General features: G+C 40.0%; 1 protein-coding gene and 1 pseudogene across 10 annotated transcripts in view; one reads left to right on the top strand and one right to left on the bottom strand.

The window, feature by feature from the left end:
* The first annotated feature begins 3,318 nt into the window (after window positions 1–3,318).
* Window positions 3,319–15,678, top strand: part of MAGI2 (membrane associated guanylate kinase, WW and PDZ domain containing 2) — a 1,350,742-nt gene continuing 1,338,382 nt past the window's right edge. For 4 of the 10 annotated variants that reach the window (XM_058725276.1, XM_058725278.1, XM_058725277.1 and 1 more), the window contains exon 1: window positions 3,319–4,329. In XM_058725276.1, coding sequence (XP_058581259.1) covers window positions 4,029–4,329 — 301 coding nt within the window. In that variant the 5' untranslated portion in view covers window positions 3,319–4,028. The remainder of the gene's footprint in view (window positions 4,330–15,678) is intronic. The other 6 variants (XM_058725280.1, XM_058725281.1, XM_058725284.1 and 3 more) reach the window with 4 other exon arrangements.
* LOC131509483 (small ribosomal subunit protein eS24-like) lies at window positions 14,822–15,226 on the bottom strand (annotated as a pseudogene).

Genomic DNA, 15,678 nt, shown 5'->3' on the forward strand with positions numbered 1-15,678 from the left:
AAGGGTTCCAGAAGAGAAGATAATCAAATTAGTCTGAATCTAGCATTTCAAAATGATTGTTATTTCAGTCATACTTTTCATAGTGCTGTAAACCTGAACAACTAAGGACTCACAATATTTGCTTTCATCTCTGAAAAGTTAGCAAAGTCAACTGACCGACAATTTATTTGATGACATTGTATCTGACAGAAAATGCTGTTTTTTCACTCCTAGGAAACAACCCAACAAGTCCTCAGAATACATGTAAATTTTTTTTTCTTAAAGAAAATATACCCATCTTCTTTTTTGCTACCACATTTCAGTGCATTTAAATTTTACATGATGCTCACACAACCTTGTCACATAAATCATCACCTTTTTACAGATGAGGGAACAAGTTCTGAGAGGCTATGTGATTTAATCAAGGTTATATGGCTAAAGGCAGGATCCCAATTTCTGAGTCCCCAGATGGTGCTCTCCTCAGGGTTCTATAAGACCCTTTTACACCTGTAGTGGTCAAGATCCAGGCAGGAGACAGAAATAACACCATCACTAAAACTGGAAAAGCTAATATAAAGCGTTAACTAGTAAAAGGAGACTGACTACTAAGCGAGGAGATTACTAACAAACACAGGAGTAGTGGTTTAGGGAGCAGCCAGTACTTCTGGGGCTGTGGGAAAGTACCCAATAACTTAGGTAATAACTTAGAAGAACCATGCTCTCATCCCTGTCCTCTATGCTACCAAGCCAGAGACACAGACCTTACTGGAGATAATGTGTCTGTGGCCCAACCTATGGCAGTGAAATTCATTAGGTGTCACAGTCTGGGTTGGTGAGGGAACCACCAGCTGGGGTGCCAGTGAAACTTGCTAGGAATGTACCCATTGGGAGGCCAGCATGGCTTATTGGGAAGCCACACACTGGGGAATCAGCCAAACTTACCTAATGATGTGAAACACTGATCTCTTGCACACCACAAGCCAGAAAGCCACCCACTGACCACACAGGAGCAAGAAGAAAAGAAGAGGCCCCCCCTTTTTAGGCAGTGTCCCTCTAGCACCTTCTATTGACAAGTCCTATTGGGTTGAGAACAAAGCAATGTTTACAGGTTCTAGTTCTAAATATCACAGTTCAGGGCAAAGATGAACTAGAAGCTGAGAAGCATGAGACTGTTGGCACATAGCTCAATGACTCTCTTGGGTTCTTGAGGGGGAAATGCTTTTATACCAAACTCCTACTCCATTTGTCGTCTTCTTCTTCGTTTTTTTCCCCCTCATTACCACTACAATGAAATGCAGACCCAACCTTTGAGGATGCTATGTACTGACTTCTGGTAAGACACATGGTTAAGTGCATGAGGAGAGCACAATGCAGTGAATGAGACCAGGTCTGGAGCCAAAACATTTGGGTCTGAATATTAGCTTCACCACTGACTAAATTAGCAGCCTGGTAAAAGTTAATCTCTGTATGCCTCAGTCTCCTTATCTGTAAAAGGGGATGATAATATTTACTTTATAAAGATGATGGGAAAAATAAATGTAAAGCCTATACAACAGCACCTAGCACATAGTTAGAATTCGATAAATATTAGTATTACCCATACGTGTTAGTTTGTAATTGGTGTTTAAAAATGCATATTCAGTTCTCATTTTCAATTTCCATGTAGGTCTGTATCTCATAATGCTAAAACCCAACTTGTTTGGGTGAGACTGGGCTAAGCACCAAAAAACCTTGCGGCCTCCTGGGCATTGCCTTCAGCTTTGATTTCAGATCCTGGCACTGCCCCTGGCCCACTGAACAATCCTCACAGCAGAAGCCAACCCACTGGGGATCCATCGTCTCAAGGGAAAAAAAGATACATGTTTAAATAAATCATCTTTCTTCAGCAACTCTTCCAGCTGACTAAATTTGATTCCCCTCTTCCCCAAACAATGAGTTACACTTGCGAGGAAAAGAGGAAGACATTACTATTTTTAGTGCCTACCCACCTGTACCAGGCAAGCACTTTGTATGCATTACCTGATTCATCCTCATCATATCCTATCAAATTAGTACTTTTAACCAACTGTTTAACAAATAAGGAAAATGAGGCTCAGAAAGGTCAAATAATCAATTCAAGATCACCTCTTGGTAAGCAGCAAAGCCTCAATTCAATTCCGGTCTTTCTGTTTGGGTGGACTACACGTTTTTAACTGTGCCGCTTGCCTCCCACACTCTCTTCATCTCAGACATCAAAAATCTTAACTGCTCAGTCGTTTTCGTACTTTGCTTTAAAGAGAAGAGTGGGTGTGCAACTTTTTTTTTCTTTCTCAACCGTATCATTTTTAAGATACAGCAAATGAAATTCATTTACTAGTCACAGGAATTTAAAAAATTATTCCTAACATCTTACACGAAATTAGCTTTGAATGAAAATCAGCAGCCCTACTGAATCTCTGCGCGCCTGTCCTCAACTCTCCTCCAGGCTGCAAACTTGGTGAAGGGAAAGGAAGCCCGTGGTGGGCCTGCGAGCTGAGCTCCAGCCCGGATTCTGCCGCGGTGCTCAAGTTCGGTCGGACCCTTCTTTTCCTCCTGTGGAGCAGGTAGCTGTCGGGCCAGGACGTCTTAAGGTTTCTTCCTAAGGTACAAGCCCGAGTCTGAGGCTCTCCTGGGCGAGGGTGTGCCCCAGTCGTGTCCGCCACAGCTCCTGGGGTGAACAGCCCGTTTCTCCCAGGAAGCTGCCAAGACCACCTTTCTCCCGCCCCAGCCCACAGCCCCTTGTGCTCCGCGTCTCCCAACCAGGAAAAGTGAAGCCCCTTCCCCTGGGACCCTGGAGTAGCCTCTCACCGGACAACTCCGCCCCTCCGCTGAGTTCCCGTCCCGGCCTGCACCCCGCAAAGCGATGCTCAGCCTCCCCGCCGTCTGGGTAACCAGCCTGCACTTCCCCAACTTTCCGCTTCTCCGAGGGGGAATTCTGAGAACTCTGCAACGAGTTTGACTGCAAACAAAGCACCGCTCAACAGTGAACTCCTCCGCCGCCTCCCGACGCCGGGAGCTCAGACCTCCCCTGCAGTTCCACGCCGCGTCCCGCCAGCTGGGCTTTCCCACGGCGGGGTCCCGGGCAAGGGGGGGCGGGGTCGCAGCGGTCCCGCCGGAGCCCCGGGCTCGGGGGCGCGCCCCAAGTCCGGGTCTCGCTTTTCCTGCTCCCGTCGAGTCCCGGTCTGAGGAAATCCGGACGTCCTCGCGGCGCAGTAACCTAGCGCGCCGCCCGGCCGCGTGGAGGCTGAAGAAAGGTCCGCACAGGGCTCGCAGCCCTTCCTGCCGGCCTCCCCACGCCGGGCCTCGGCTCCCCTCCTTTCCCGCTCCCGCCTCTTCTCGTAGGCTGCCAGGCGGACCCAGCCTGCCTCTCTCTCTGCCTTCACTACCGGGTCAAGCTGCGGAGGGAGGGAGCGAGACAGCGGCGAAGCGGCTCCCCACCCGGCGCGCGCGCGCGGCCCTCCTCCCGCTCCAGCCTGCTCCCTCCTCCTCTGCCTCCTCCCCTCTTGCCAGTACAGTACAACTAGTACGCACACACTCACACACACACGGACCCTGCTGCTGCCACTGCAGCTACCATGGATATCAGCTAACAACACACACCCAGGCGCGCGCGCGCGCTCCCACTCGCACCACGCAGGAGTGGCCCCCGGCATCCCTACCCTCCTTCCCCACCCCCACCCCACTCGCTCACCAGCTCGGCTACTGCTCGCTCAGGCTGCCGCCGCCGCCGCTGCCGCCGCCGCCACCACAGCTCTCCTCTGCTGCGGGGCCACAGCCTTGAGTGTCATTCAAGGGACAGCACAACCTCACCCAAGCTCTCCTACCTCTGCCCAGCCGTCCCTCTCATCCTCCCCCTTCATCATCCTCACTCCATCCAAAGAAGAGGGAAAGCACCGAACAGAAGGGGGAGGAAGGCAAAGTCTGCTCTTCTCACCTCTTGGCCCCCTTGCTCCTGCATCCTCATTCTCTCACCACCAACTCCCCTACCCCAGAGGAACCCCTCAGGAGCTGAGGCGACTCACCCCACTGCCATGTCCAAAAGCTTGAAAAAGAAAAGCCACTGGACTAGCAAAGTCCATGAGAGTGTCATTGGCAGGAACCCGGAGGGCCAGCTGGGCTTTGAACTGAAGGGGGGCGCCGAGAATGGACAGTTTCCCTACCTGGGGGAGGTGAAGCCCGGCAAGGTGGCCTATGAGAGCGGCAGCAAGTTGGTGTCGGAGGAGCTGCTGCTGGAAGTGAACGAGACCCCCGTGGCGGGGCTCACCATCAGGGACGTGCTGGCCGTGATCAAACACTGCAAGGACCCCCTCCGGCTCAAGTGTGTCAAACAAGGTGAGCGCAGCGGCTTGCTCGGTGCTTTGCCAGGCGGCTGGACCGCTCCAAGCGCAGGGCAGTGGAAGGGTGGGCTCGCTTGTGGAAGGGGGTGTGTGGCGCGACAGTGGGGGAGGTCGAGGGAGTACCCGGCAGAGCGAGTGAGCTTTGCGGGGGGTCCGAAAGGGGTGCTCAATGGAAGGGAGGGACAGGTTTGCAGTGTGGCGTGCAACTTTGCGCAGTTATATCCTCCACTTTGGAAGGTGTTTGGCCTTGTGTGACCTCAGAGGTGCGGGCGAGCTCCCGGGGCAAATTGAATGTGCGTCAGTGGCACAGCCCGCAGTGGATGAAGAGCTTTTGGGGAAGGAAAGGAAGGAAGGACGAAAGGAAAGAAGGCACGAAAGAGGGAGGGAGGAAAGGGGAGGAAGGAACAACTTGAGGGTGCAGTGGCATCACCAGCAGGGCGGGGAGGAACATGGGGTGGCGGGGCGAGTGGAGAACTACGCCCCCCTTTTCAGGAGCCGGACGGGAGACGCCTTGGTCCTCAGCCGTCCCCTAAGGATCCCTCCTTGAACCTCTAGGTGACCAAGAAGGGAAGGGACAGATTGCTTTGGGCGCTTTGACGGGTCTTCCTTAACTTTTTCCCTGCTTCGCTCCTCTGTCCCCCTCCCCCGCCCACGGTCGTGTCATGTGGGCACCGCGCGTCACGTGCGCACTGACTAACCCCAGTGCTCACCCCGAGTTGGCCGGCGGGAGAAGGCTCGAGAATGAGGCGCGGCACTGGGAGCGGGTTCTAGCGTTGGGGGGTCGGAGGAGAGAAACGCTTACCCGAATGTTCTCTCCTCAGGGGTTGTTGCCCTTGTTGGGTGGAAGTTCCCTCTGTTTGGGCTCCTTTGGCTTCCGATTTGAGGGGTGTGTTGCTGAGGAGCTGGGTGGAAAAGCCAGCTGGTTTCAGCTCAGGCTCCCTCAGCTTCAACCTGGCTTGGATGAGCCTCACGTGAAGGCTGTGATGGGGACGTAGGGAGACTGGGATCTTAGAGAACTCTCCTTAACTCTGTTTTTGCTGAAAGGAGAATAGGGTCCTGAAGGAGGAAGAGTGAGGTGAAAGTTTCTCCGAGAGAGGACCAAAGTAGCGAATCTTTGTTTTCCTCACGTGATTTGTGTATGTTCTGTAGCTCAAACGCACATCTCATGTGCTGTATGTATGTATATATGCAAATTCGTATCAGGCTGAAGGCTTCTTGTTGATGATTTTACGTGTTCGTCCTGCCTCAGAGATGGAGTTGAGCATGCCATTGCCCGAATTTTGAACAACCCCATAATCTTACTACATGGCCGACCATCGAGAAACACTCGTAGGGAGATGTTCTTCTCTATAAAATCAGTTTGAAAAGTAAGCAAATGAAAAAAGTCTCTGGCAAAATTTCTTAAATTTCAGTTGCCACACGAGAAAACGTTTTCGTTGGGGAATCTTCTGGCTTATTACTTGAGATAGGCTAATGTAAACATTGGCTTGTAGGTCAACATAGCTCAGTACTGTGCAAAACTGAAGATTTATGAGTTAGGGAGGAAGGCAAATAGAGTATCTTGGTATTTTTCAGTATAACACACCAGAGGCTCAAATACAGGGATTCCTGCTAACTTACGTGATGTCGTAATATTATCTTACAGCAGTAGTTAACAAATGTAAGGTTCTGGTTTTGAGTCCAAGAAACCCGCCACACGATTAATGAGCGCGCTTTTATTGGCAGGAGCTTGGTATTTGTAGTGGGAAGTGATGGCAAGAGTTAATGTGTTGTGAAATTGGACTAATGATAGCATCCTGATGAAGGAAATGATTGTCTTATTATGATTTGCAGTGTTGCCCACATTTAATGTTGTGTTCTTTCTGAGCCCTGTATTTTGAGTGGGACTCTGGCAAAGTGTATCTCTAGCAGTAAGAATGTATTCAAAAAAGAAAGAAAGGGAGATGATTGAGTATTATAGATATATTCCGTACAATCTAATAGTAAGACTTAACTTGGAAAAGTGAGGGCATGAAAGCTATCATTAAATAATGAAAAGCTTTCAAGTAAGAAAAGGAATTTTGACTATCTTCTGATAACACCATAGGACAAAACTAAGGTAAATTTATAGAACAATTTAAAAGATGAAACATCTTTGCCTGTGTTAAGAACATGAGCTTGCTAAAAGAAGAGAGAGAAAAGGAGGAAGAGGAGGAGAAAATGAGCTTTCTAACATAACCTTTCAAAAATCTGTGGACTGGCCATATTGTGAATTCATGAGCCTCCTTCATTTGGGGTCTTTATGAAGAGGCCAACGTGACCAGATGCCAGGATTCCTATGTAAGCTAGGAACCTAGACCAGATGCCATTTCAATCTTGCAGTGGATGACTTGATCGAAGGTAGTCTCTGATCGCCCACCTTCTATATAATATTTTATTTGAAAGAGTATTGCTTTTAGAACTCATGGAATATATAAATATAAAGTGATACATAAAGGGGAAAAATCTCTTTTCTTTCTTTGTTAACTGTTTGTTTCTGGGCTTCACTGGGTCATTGATGATTGATGCTGGTAAGGTTGTTCACAGAGCCTCCACAGGAACCTGGTTCACAACCTGAGTTATTATTGACCAAGAAAGAAAGAAAAAAAAAAAAAAAGCCTCACTTAGCTTTTGTGGAAAATATAATCTTATTGTATATTCTTCTAAATATCATCATTTATATATACTATTCCCTTGTTGAAACCATTCTTTCCCTTGTCAAACAACAGATAGGTTTATTTTATTTATCATTGTAAGCAAAATGAAGATTTCAGAATGTTAGATAATGGTACCTGTGTGTCTGGAGTTTTACTATAGATTTTACTTGCCAGAAAAATATTTAGAAGCTCTTGGCTCAGTGTTCTTATTTCTGGAAAAGCAACAAACTGGCATAGCTGAAAACCTTAAACATTGTTTGTTTAGCCATTTTATTTTTAAAATGTGAATGAGATGATTGATTTCTGAATATTCATTTAAACATTGGGTATTAAACAGAAGCTACATACAGAATCAGAATACAGTTATACAGTGTTATCTTAGTTTCAGGTATACAGTATAGTGACTTATCAATTCTGATAGTTGTTATAATTTTAAATTATAACTTTAAAAGAGGACAAAGTATAGGATTTTAAGATATACTAAACAAAGTAGATGTATCGTAATTTTTCTGCATTGTTTAAATGTCTTTAAAACCATTCTTAGAAGCCATTTAATTAAATTCAAGCTGCTTTTAATCCACACAGTGATGAGTCATATATGAAAAATACCATGTATTGTCACATCTAATTTGTTTTTATAAACTCTGACTTTTTAGTTTATAATAATAAACTTTCCTCACCAAAGCATTTAATTCTAAATTAGCAGATCTGTTCCATGATCTCATTAGTGCAGTAGACCCAGTTGAAGGAAGTTTCTTGGAGTGATTTTGAGATCTTTGCTGAAGTGCGAAAGGTTTTTCTTTCTTTCTCTCTTTTTTTAAAGTTTGCCACTAAAGTTCACAGCAGCCAGTTACATAGACCATTGTGTCCTACATTCCTTGCACTATGGCTGCCACTGCGTCTAATCCCACATGGAGACCTACATAGCCTGGACTTATTTTCCCATTTAGGATCTTACAATGGAAAATAAAAGGCAAAAAGTTTTCTAATTCTTCCCATGTGGAAGAAGGGCCAAATAAGGCCTTTGAAATTCAGTTCTAGAGATGTACATTGCTCTCCCTCCTATTGCTTCTTTCAAAGCCTTCTTCAAAGGAAAATAGATCCACATTTATTAGGAGTTATGCTTTCTTCTTGACTGACTTCAGGCTAGTATCAGTTAAACCTCTGTGCTACTTTTTATTTGGAAAGGTAAAAGCAAATCATGTCAAATTTTCTTCAATAAAGATGGACTTTCCTTCATAAAAATTTAAGGTATGTGAATTTTATTGACCAATAAACAATCAAACTGTTAGAACAATTTGATCAGTTAATTATTTTAGAATAAATTATCTTTAATGTTTTGGAACCAGGTTAATGAGACAATTATCTTTGGGCATAATTTATGGATGACGCTACTGTAGTTTTTGGTATATGTACATAATTTAAATGGTATGACCTTGAATGTTAAATATGACAGTTTGCTTTTTTATGTGTGTGTTTTGAATGAGACTCATCTCAGGATGAAATCACAGCTGAAGTATTTAAGTGCCACCATCTCAGCTCTTAACATTTATACTGTGTGATCTCTTGGCATATTTATTATGCTCACTTTCCTTTTTAGTTTCTTGAAACTCACACATTCACTTTCATAATTAGCAAAAAGTTTTCACATTTGACAACTCTGACTGCTTATAGTTTAAAACATTGGCTTTCAAATGCATAGCAGACCCTGGTTGAATCATTTCCTTCAAGAGGTAAGATAGAGTAGTAGTTCTTTAACAGTCTTCCAAGAAGACTGCTTGATTTTGAATCTTGAGCATGCCACTTAGTATGGGCAGTATAAACAAGTTATCTAGCCTGGTGTAGTAATAGTACTTTGAGAATATTAAATAAGTTATGTATTTAAAATAAGGTAGTATCTGGCAGATAATGAGCGTTATATAAGTGTTACTCCACACAAATGTTATTCCAGACATATGGTCATTTTGAGCTAGTGACATAAGAAATGTTGTTAACTTTCAGGATATTTCATTCTAATTGAAGACTAACTGAAATATATGAAATGATTGACTTATTGATAGTATGAGTAATTTGCAAGTAGTATTCTTGAGGTTTTTTTGTATAGTAAAGTAATCATTTTCTTTGTAAAGCATTAATGTGAAGAGTATACTATTAACTGGAATGGAACATATTTTTACCTTTTAAAAATAATTCCAACTGATGCTGCCTTTATGTGTGCAGATCACTGTTTAGTTATTTGCATATTTTAGCTATTGTTTGTTTTCACTGAGTAGTTTATTCCTTTGTACCCATATCTTTTATGCATTTGGTGAATGTATTGAATCATTTACTCTAGGCTTGGCAGGCATTGAAATCCTATTAGAATTCACTAATTTAAATTTAGGAATTTATTTATCCTTTTTACATGGGACTATTTTAGATACAAGTACATGTTTTAAGAATGAACTTTGACTTCTCAGCTAGAAATCAAGTATCTCATAAAGAGGAGCAATCACAAACAGATTTAATTCATAAGTGTTCACAGTCCACTATGTATAATAAAAATGCATAAAATACAGCAAGGAACTTACTTTGCACTTGTGAGAATGTCAGCAATTCAATATAAATACTTCTCTGAATTAATACTTATGAGATAGAACAATCAACAATATAGCTACCATCAGCTCTCCAATGATTTTAGGATTTTAGTTGAATTAACCCTATCTTTGAATTCAACAGAAACCTGTAACTTGAAGCTCCAGTGTTTAATATTAATTTTTAAAAATATCTCTTACCTATACTAGCTATTTACATGACAAGAAATATGGAAAAGGGTCTTACAAATTTCTTAGTGTTGTGACCTTTTAAAAATGTTTTATTTAATTTCATTCCCAGCTTTCTTTCTTCTATCTCCAGTATGGACTGATGTGTTATTTCCTTTAATGAAAGGAAATTTTAATTAATATTATATAGATAATTTAATAACAAGCTCATGATTACTGAATTCAATTAGTGAAAGATACACATCTGCTAAAAAGTGTTGTAAAATGCTCATATCATCCTAGAGAAATAATAATTCCATTATTCTAATATTCCACTAATTATTGGAATATTCCACTAATTATTGCACTCATTGACACATTATCAACTCTTAAAAAAATTCTGTTTGGAGATTAATTTTTTAAAAACTTAAAAAAAATGTATTAAGTGTAGTATATAACATTGACTGATTTGGATACTTCAGAAGAAACAGAAAAAGGTTTCTTATTTGACAACTGGCTGAATATTCACTTAAATGCATCCCATGTCTTAATTTTCAAAGATCCAGTAGGCTAATGGGTAGATATTTTAAATAAATGGTTGGATTTGTTTCAAAATTTGTAATTATTTGGCTTGCTCTACCTTGAAATACATTTGTTCTTGTAATTGTTATATGAATCCATGTGAAGTTTTATGTCATTTTCAGTTATTTTGGCCCACTTAAAAAAATCAGTGTCAAAACCATGGAAGTCGTTATATATCCAGTAATAGGCCAAATCAAATATGTTACAGAAGAAAATATAAACATTTATAGTTTCAAATAAAAGACATTCTATAGATACTTATTTTTCTAATGACAAATTTGTAGATTTTTTTGACCCTCTTAAACTGCGTTTAGAGAAATTTGTACATGTGAAATCAGATTTTTCTGTAAATAACCATGATTTTATTAAGTGACCATGAAACGAAGCAGGAAGAAGCATACTTGTTTAATGTCAAAAAAGTATATTTTATTTATCTATTTTTCAAATTACATTTTGTTTGAAGAAATTTCTTAAAACATGAGTTTCCCAAATGTAATGTTGAATTATTTTTGTTGCCATGGGTATGAGTAGCATAAAAAAACGGTTTGCTCTTTACATTGTCACTTAATAGATCATAGAGTTTGAGTAAAAATGTTAAGTGCAAAATACATATAATTTTTAACATTTATTTTTATTTTACAGGTGAGCATTGTTGCTTATCCTAGTATTTCGTATTGCTGTGCACAGGAAGGTTTATACTTAGCTAGAATCTATATGAATACAAGGATAACAAATGTTGTAGAAACCCACAGATTATCTAGCAACATAACCTGAACTTGTCAAAATCTGATGGGCTGGGTTGCAAGCATGAGCAAATTTCAGAGATATGTAATGTCCAGTGTTACATCTGTGAAGCGTTCTGATCAGTCTGTGGTTGACCCCTTTCTTTGCAGTCTGTGCTGTAAGGATGTTAAAGACAAAATTTCTTTAAATAGTAGCTAGCTTTTAGGCTTTTTAAAGGGTCACTAAAACCTCCCAGAAGTCTTGGCTTATTTCCAAAAGCACCTTGAACATGAATAACTGTAATCTCACTTTTCTAGAAAATCAGGTACTTGGAGGGTGGCCATTTTGTTGGTGTTAGGACTGGGGTCTAAATAGAAGTTGACCTCCCCCTCCCCTGGCCAGAAGTGCAAGAATGTTATCAATATGCTCTTATCTCTTTGCAATTAAAGTAATAAAACCTTCCTTTGTATTTCTTCTGAAAGGTCTATAGCTGAATCTCCTTTTCCTTTTTGGTTGAAAGTGCCTATGCTTTTCTTCCCTTCAGTGTGAAAGATCACTCTAGTGAACAACAGATTTACTTTTCTTCTTTGTGTACATGGATGTCACACACACATACACACACACACACGCATGTGGGTGGGCACACACATTTTTCAAACACTAAAGTTTAATGCCAGTTTTTAAATCCATAGTCCCAGAAAGATATGTGCATGTGAGGATATAGTCTTACTTTAGAGAGTTACATAAAATTTTTCCATGTGTGACAAATCTAGCTGAACAGTTTGTATAGTCACCTATTAATTTTCAACTGTGAGTGGTATTTTTTCATGTTGATTTCTTTTTGAGAGTGGGGGAAGGGGCAGAGAGGGAGACAGAGGATCTGAAGTGGTCCGGTGCTACCAGCAGAGAGCCTGATGCGGGGCTAGAACTCATGAACCATGAGATCATGACCCGAAGTCAGACACTCAACCTGCTGAGCCACCCAGACACCCCTGTGAGTGGTATTTTTTAACCCCTATTAGCTCTGATAGTGGGATACCATAAAGACATAATGAAATCAAGTACCCAGATGATTTATACATTTCACATATATTAGTTCTTAAGAAGTGATAATGAGAAGTCAGGTTTTAATAGTTTGGAATTTGATAATTTTTATTTGCATGGCCAAGTGGCTGATGGACTACATAATGCCTGGGATAATGCCCTAATGATAAGGTAACAAAAGATGGGTCAGGGACAAGAGGCATGCTTGGTCATCATCATGATAACATATTTACAGTGTTTTAATTTTCATTGGTTTAGATGTCTCAGGGAAAGGTAAGAGGACCTGATCAAACTTGCTACGGATAAAAGGTGTATTACAATTCTAAAGCAGTAATCATTTAAAAATAGGTTAAATGATGCCTAACTTACAAATGTTTAGCTAAAATACAGGTAATAGTATTGCCTTAAATTAAAGATGTCAAGAAACCCGAGTTTAATTAGCCTGAATCCTAAGAGATTTTGTTATGAAATGGAGAATAGAATATTTTGAATTACATTAATGTGTTAAATTCAAAGCCATTTTCTTTATGTCAAATTAATTCACTATGGAGTGATACTGTATATGGATCTATAAAGTGCCCATATACTATGAAGTCTAAGAAAAACTATGTAAAATTAATGATATTGTTGATAGCTCAAACAATATGCTAAACTACTACTAAGAATCAAGAAAATGCTTTTTTAAAAATAATTGGGAAGTCTTCATTGTATAGTGTGAAAAGCATCATGATGACTCTTCTAGCATTGACTAAGGAGATGCTTTGCTTCAGTTGAATATGTTTTCAGACAGACTTTAGAAGACCACAGAGTTATTAAGGAGACATTGTTGATTCTCTACTGGAATGCATTTCTTCTCTTCTTGCCTCCATCCTTACTAACAGAATGACAGTTTTGTTCAAGTATCCACATGTTGATGTGCTGCTATGCCATGTGTTTCATATTAGCGTGGCCTCATCCCAAGGGGATGAACTTAGACTAGTGTAAACCAAGCATGGTAATTTCATCTCTTTGCCAATGATTGTTTTAGGAAATGGCTTATAACCCAGTTCTAAGTAGTGAAAAGTAAGGTGAATCCCCCTGGGGACTTTCTGAGAAATTTTTTAGTTTTTAAAATAAGATTCAGGACAGAGCTATTCACATTTCTGTCTGTGAAAGTTGCTGCATGTGGAGGTGATGCCTGGAGCAACTATAGTCATCTTGTGTTCATGAGGAGAGCTACCCAAAAGGTGGAGATTGGTAGAATGGAGTGAGAAAAAGCTACTAGCTCCTTGGTGAACTGCTAAAATAATGAACCCAGAACCAGCCCAATCTCAGTGTTCTTGTTACTGAAGTAATAGGCATTTTAAGATTTTTATTTTATTTTATTTTATTTTATTTATTATTTTATTTATTAATAGATATTTTAAGGTATTTAAGATATTAAAAGATATTTTAAACCATTAGGTTTAGTTGGGTTTAGTTAGGTAGGTTGGGTTTTCTGTTATTTTGCAACCAAAATCTTCTAATTGATACGACTCTAAAATGTTATAAAAATAGATATTGCATTCCTATTTTATTGTTTTGGGAGCAATGGTGAAGATCTTCTTTTTGAAAAGATAAATCTATTTGAAGAATAAACCAAGGTGTATTTTCCTGTTAGATAAGTCCAAATTCTAGGTATGTCTCCGTTACCTCATTTAGTTTGCTCTGGTTGGACTTCTGTTTTAAATTCCAGAAAATTTTAACTGTTGTGAAGTAAAATATGTAGGAACACAAGTTCATTTTAACATTACCCAAAATATAACATAATCAAGAAAGCAAATCAGCTACAAAAATATACCCACAATGCATGCCAAAACCAACTTGAAATATTTTTTTTGAATTATAAAATATTTACAAATGTCTGTGCCATTGATCCAGGAGTGTATATAATTATAAACTGACTCATCAAAAATGTTCCAACGTCCATTTTTCCAGGACTAGAATTCATTTACTTATTATTTAACAAACATTTATTGGTAACCTATTCTCTAGTAACACTGAAATAGAAACTGGTGGTAAAAAGATGAATAACCATTAAGACATCATCCATACCCTCAAGTAGTTGCATCCTGTTGTATATCTGTGTGATCTGAGTTAAAAATTATTGAGAATATCTTTTCATCTTTTAAATATACCTTCCATGATGTAAACAGAATAAAAAATAAGAAAAGAAAACATTTTGTGGAAGAAATAATGGTTAGGCGTTCTTAGTATTCGACATCATGGATTTCAGTTCAAGTAGTTACATAAACTCTATGTGTATATTTTTAATGATATGTTCTGGGCACTGTGCTAGATAATGACCATAGAAAGGTGTGTAAATCTTTTTTTTTTTTTTAATTTGTATTTTCATTTTAAAAACATATTTTAGAGAGAGAGTGTGAGGATGGAGAGGGGCAGAAGGAGAGAGAGAATCCCAAGCAGGCCCCTTGTGCAGCATAGAGTCTCACGTGGGTGATGTGGGTCAGGCATCCCAAAGGGTGTGTAAATCTTGATTCCACTTTAGGAATTTCACAGTGTAGTATAATAGTCAAGAGCATGGAGCTTTAGTGACCAACAGTTGTGGATGCCAGTCACAGCTCTGCCCCATACTAGACATAAATTGAACAAATTGTTTTATTTTTTTTAAGTTCTTAGTTTATTAATTCTCACATGAAAAATGTGCACAGTCACCACAGATAGTCACTGCAGAATCTTTTCTTTACTCCTTCTTTCTGCCAGCATGAGCATTGGCTTTTGTAATCCCCCTGACTTTCTTCATTCTGTTCTTTTGTTCCTTTTGCTTTTTTCTTGACATCTTTGTCTTCTCATACAGGCCATGTCTGGCAAGTCTATGTTTGGGTTTGTTTTTCTTTGTATAATCCAAGGAATCATAAATCATGCCAAAGGCAGTTGTCTTGCCACAACCAAAATGAGTTCTGAATCCAAATACAAAGATGACATTGGGTATAGTCTTGTACATTTTGGCTAGTTTATACAGAATTTCTATCTTAGGTACTGTGTTGCCTTTCTGGGATAAAGAATATCAATGACCATCTATCTGTTTCTGTTGAAATAATCAGTTGGTCATGAACTTCCTGGTCCTGATAGTTACTATGTCATTCATGATGGTGGCCAAGCTTCAAGCAGTCAGGGAACAAACAAATTGTTTTACATTTTTATAAATCAGCTCCATCCATTGTAAAATAGGTATCATTACAGAACCCACTTCATAAAGATGTTATGAAGAATAAATGTTATAATGCCTTTATAATATGCATAGCCCAGGGCCTGGAGTGTGGTACAGACTCAAAACTATATACAATAGTACATAAAGTATATCAGGCAAGGAAGATAGGAAAACACTTCTTGAGAAAAAGCAAGGAGGCATTGATATTAAAAGTTTCAAGGAAGGTGATAAAGAGGTTCTAAGCCCCAAAGTCTGGAGTTTAATATAGATATTAGAAATAAGTGACTTTGGGGGATTAGATGTGGGCCAAACCATCATATAGAACTGAATGTTGAGCCACTGAGTATTATTATTATTATTATTATTATTATTATTAATAGCAAACATTT

This window comes from Neofelis nebulosa, chromosome 4, assembly GCF_028018385.1.
Source record: "Neofelis nebulosa isolate mNeoNeb1 chromosome 4, mNeoNeb1.pri, whole genome shotgun sequence".
NCBI classification, from domain to species: Eukaryota; Metazoa; Chordata; class Mammalia; order Carnivora; family Felidae; genus Neofelis; species Neofelis nebulosa.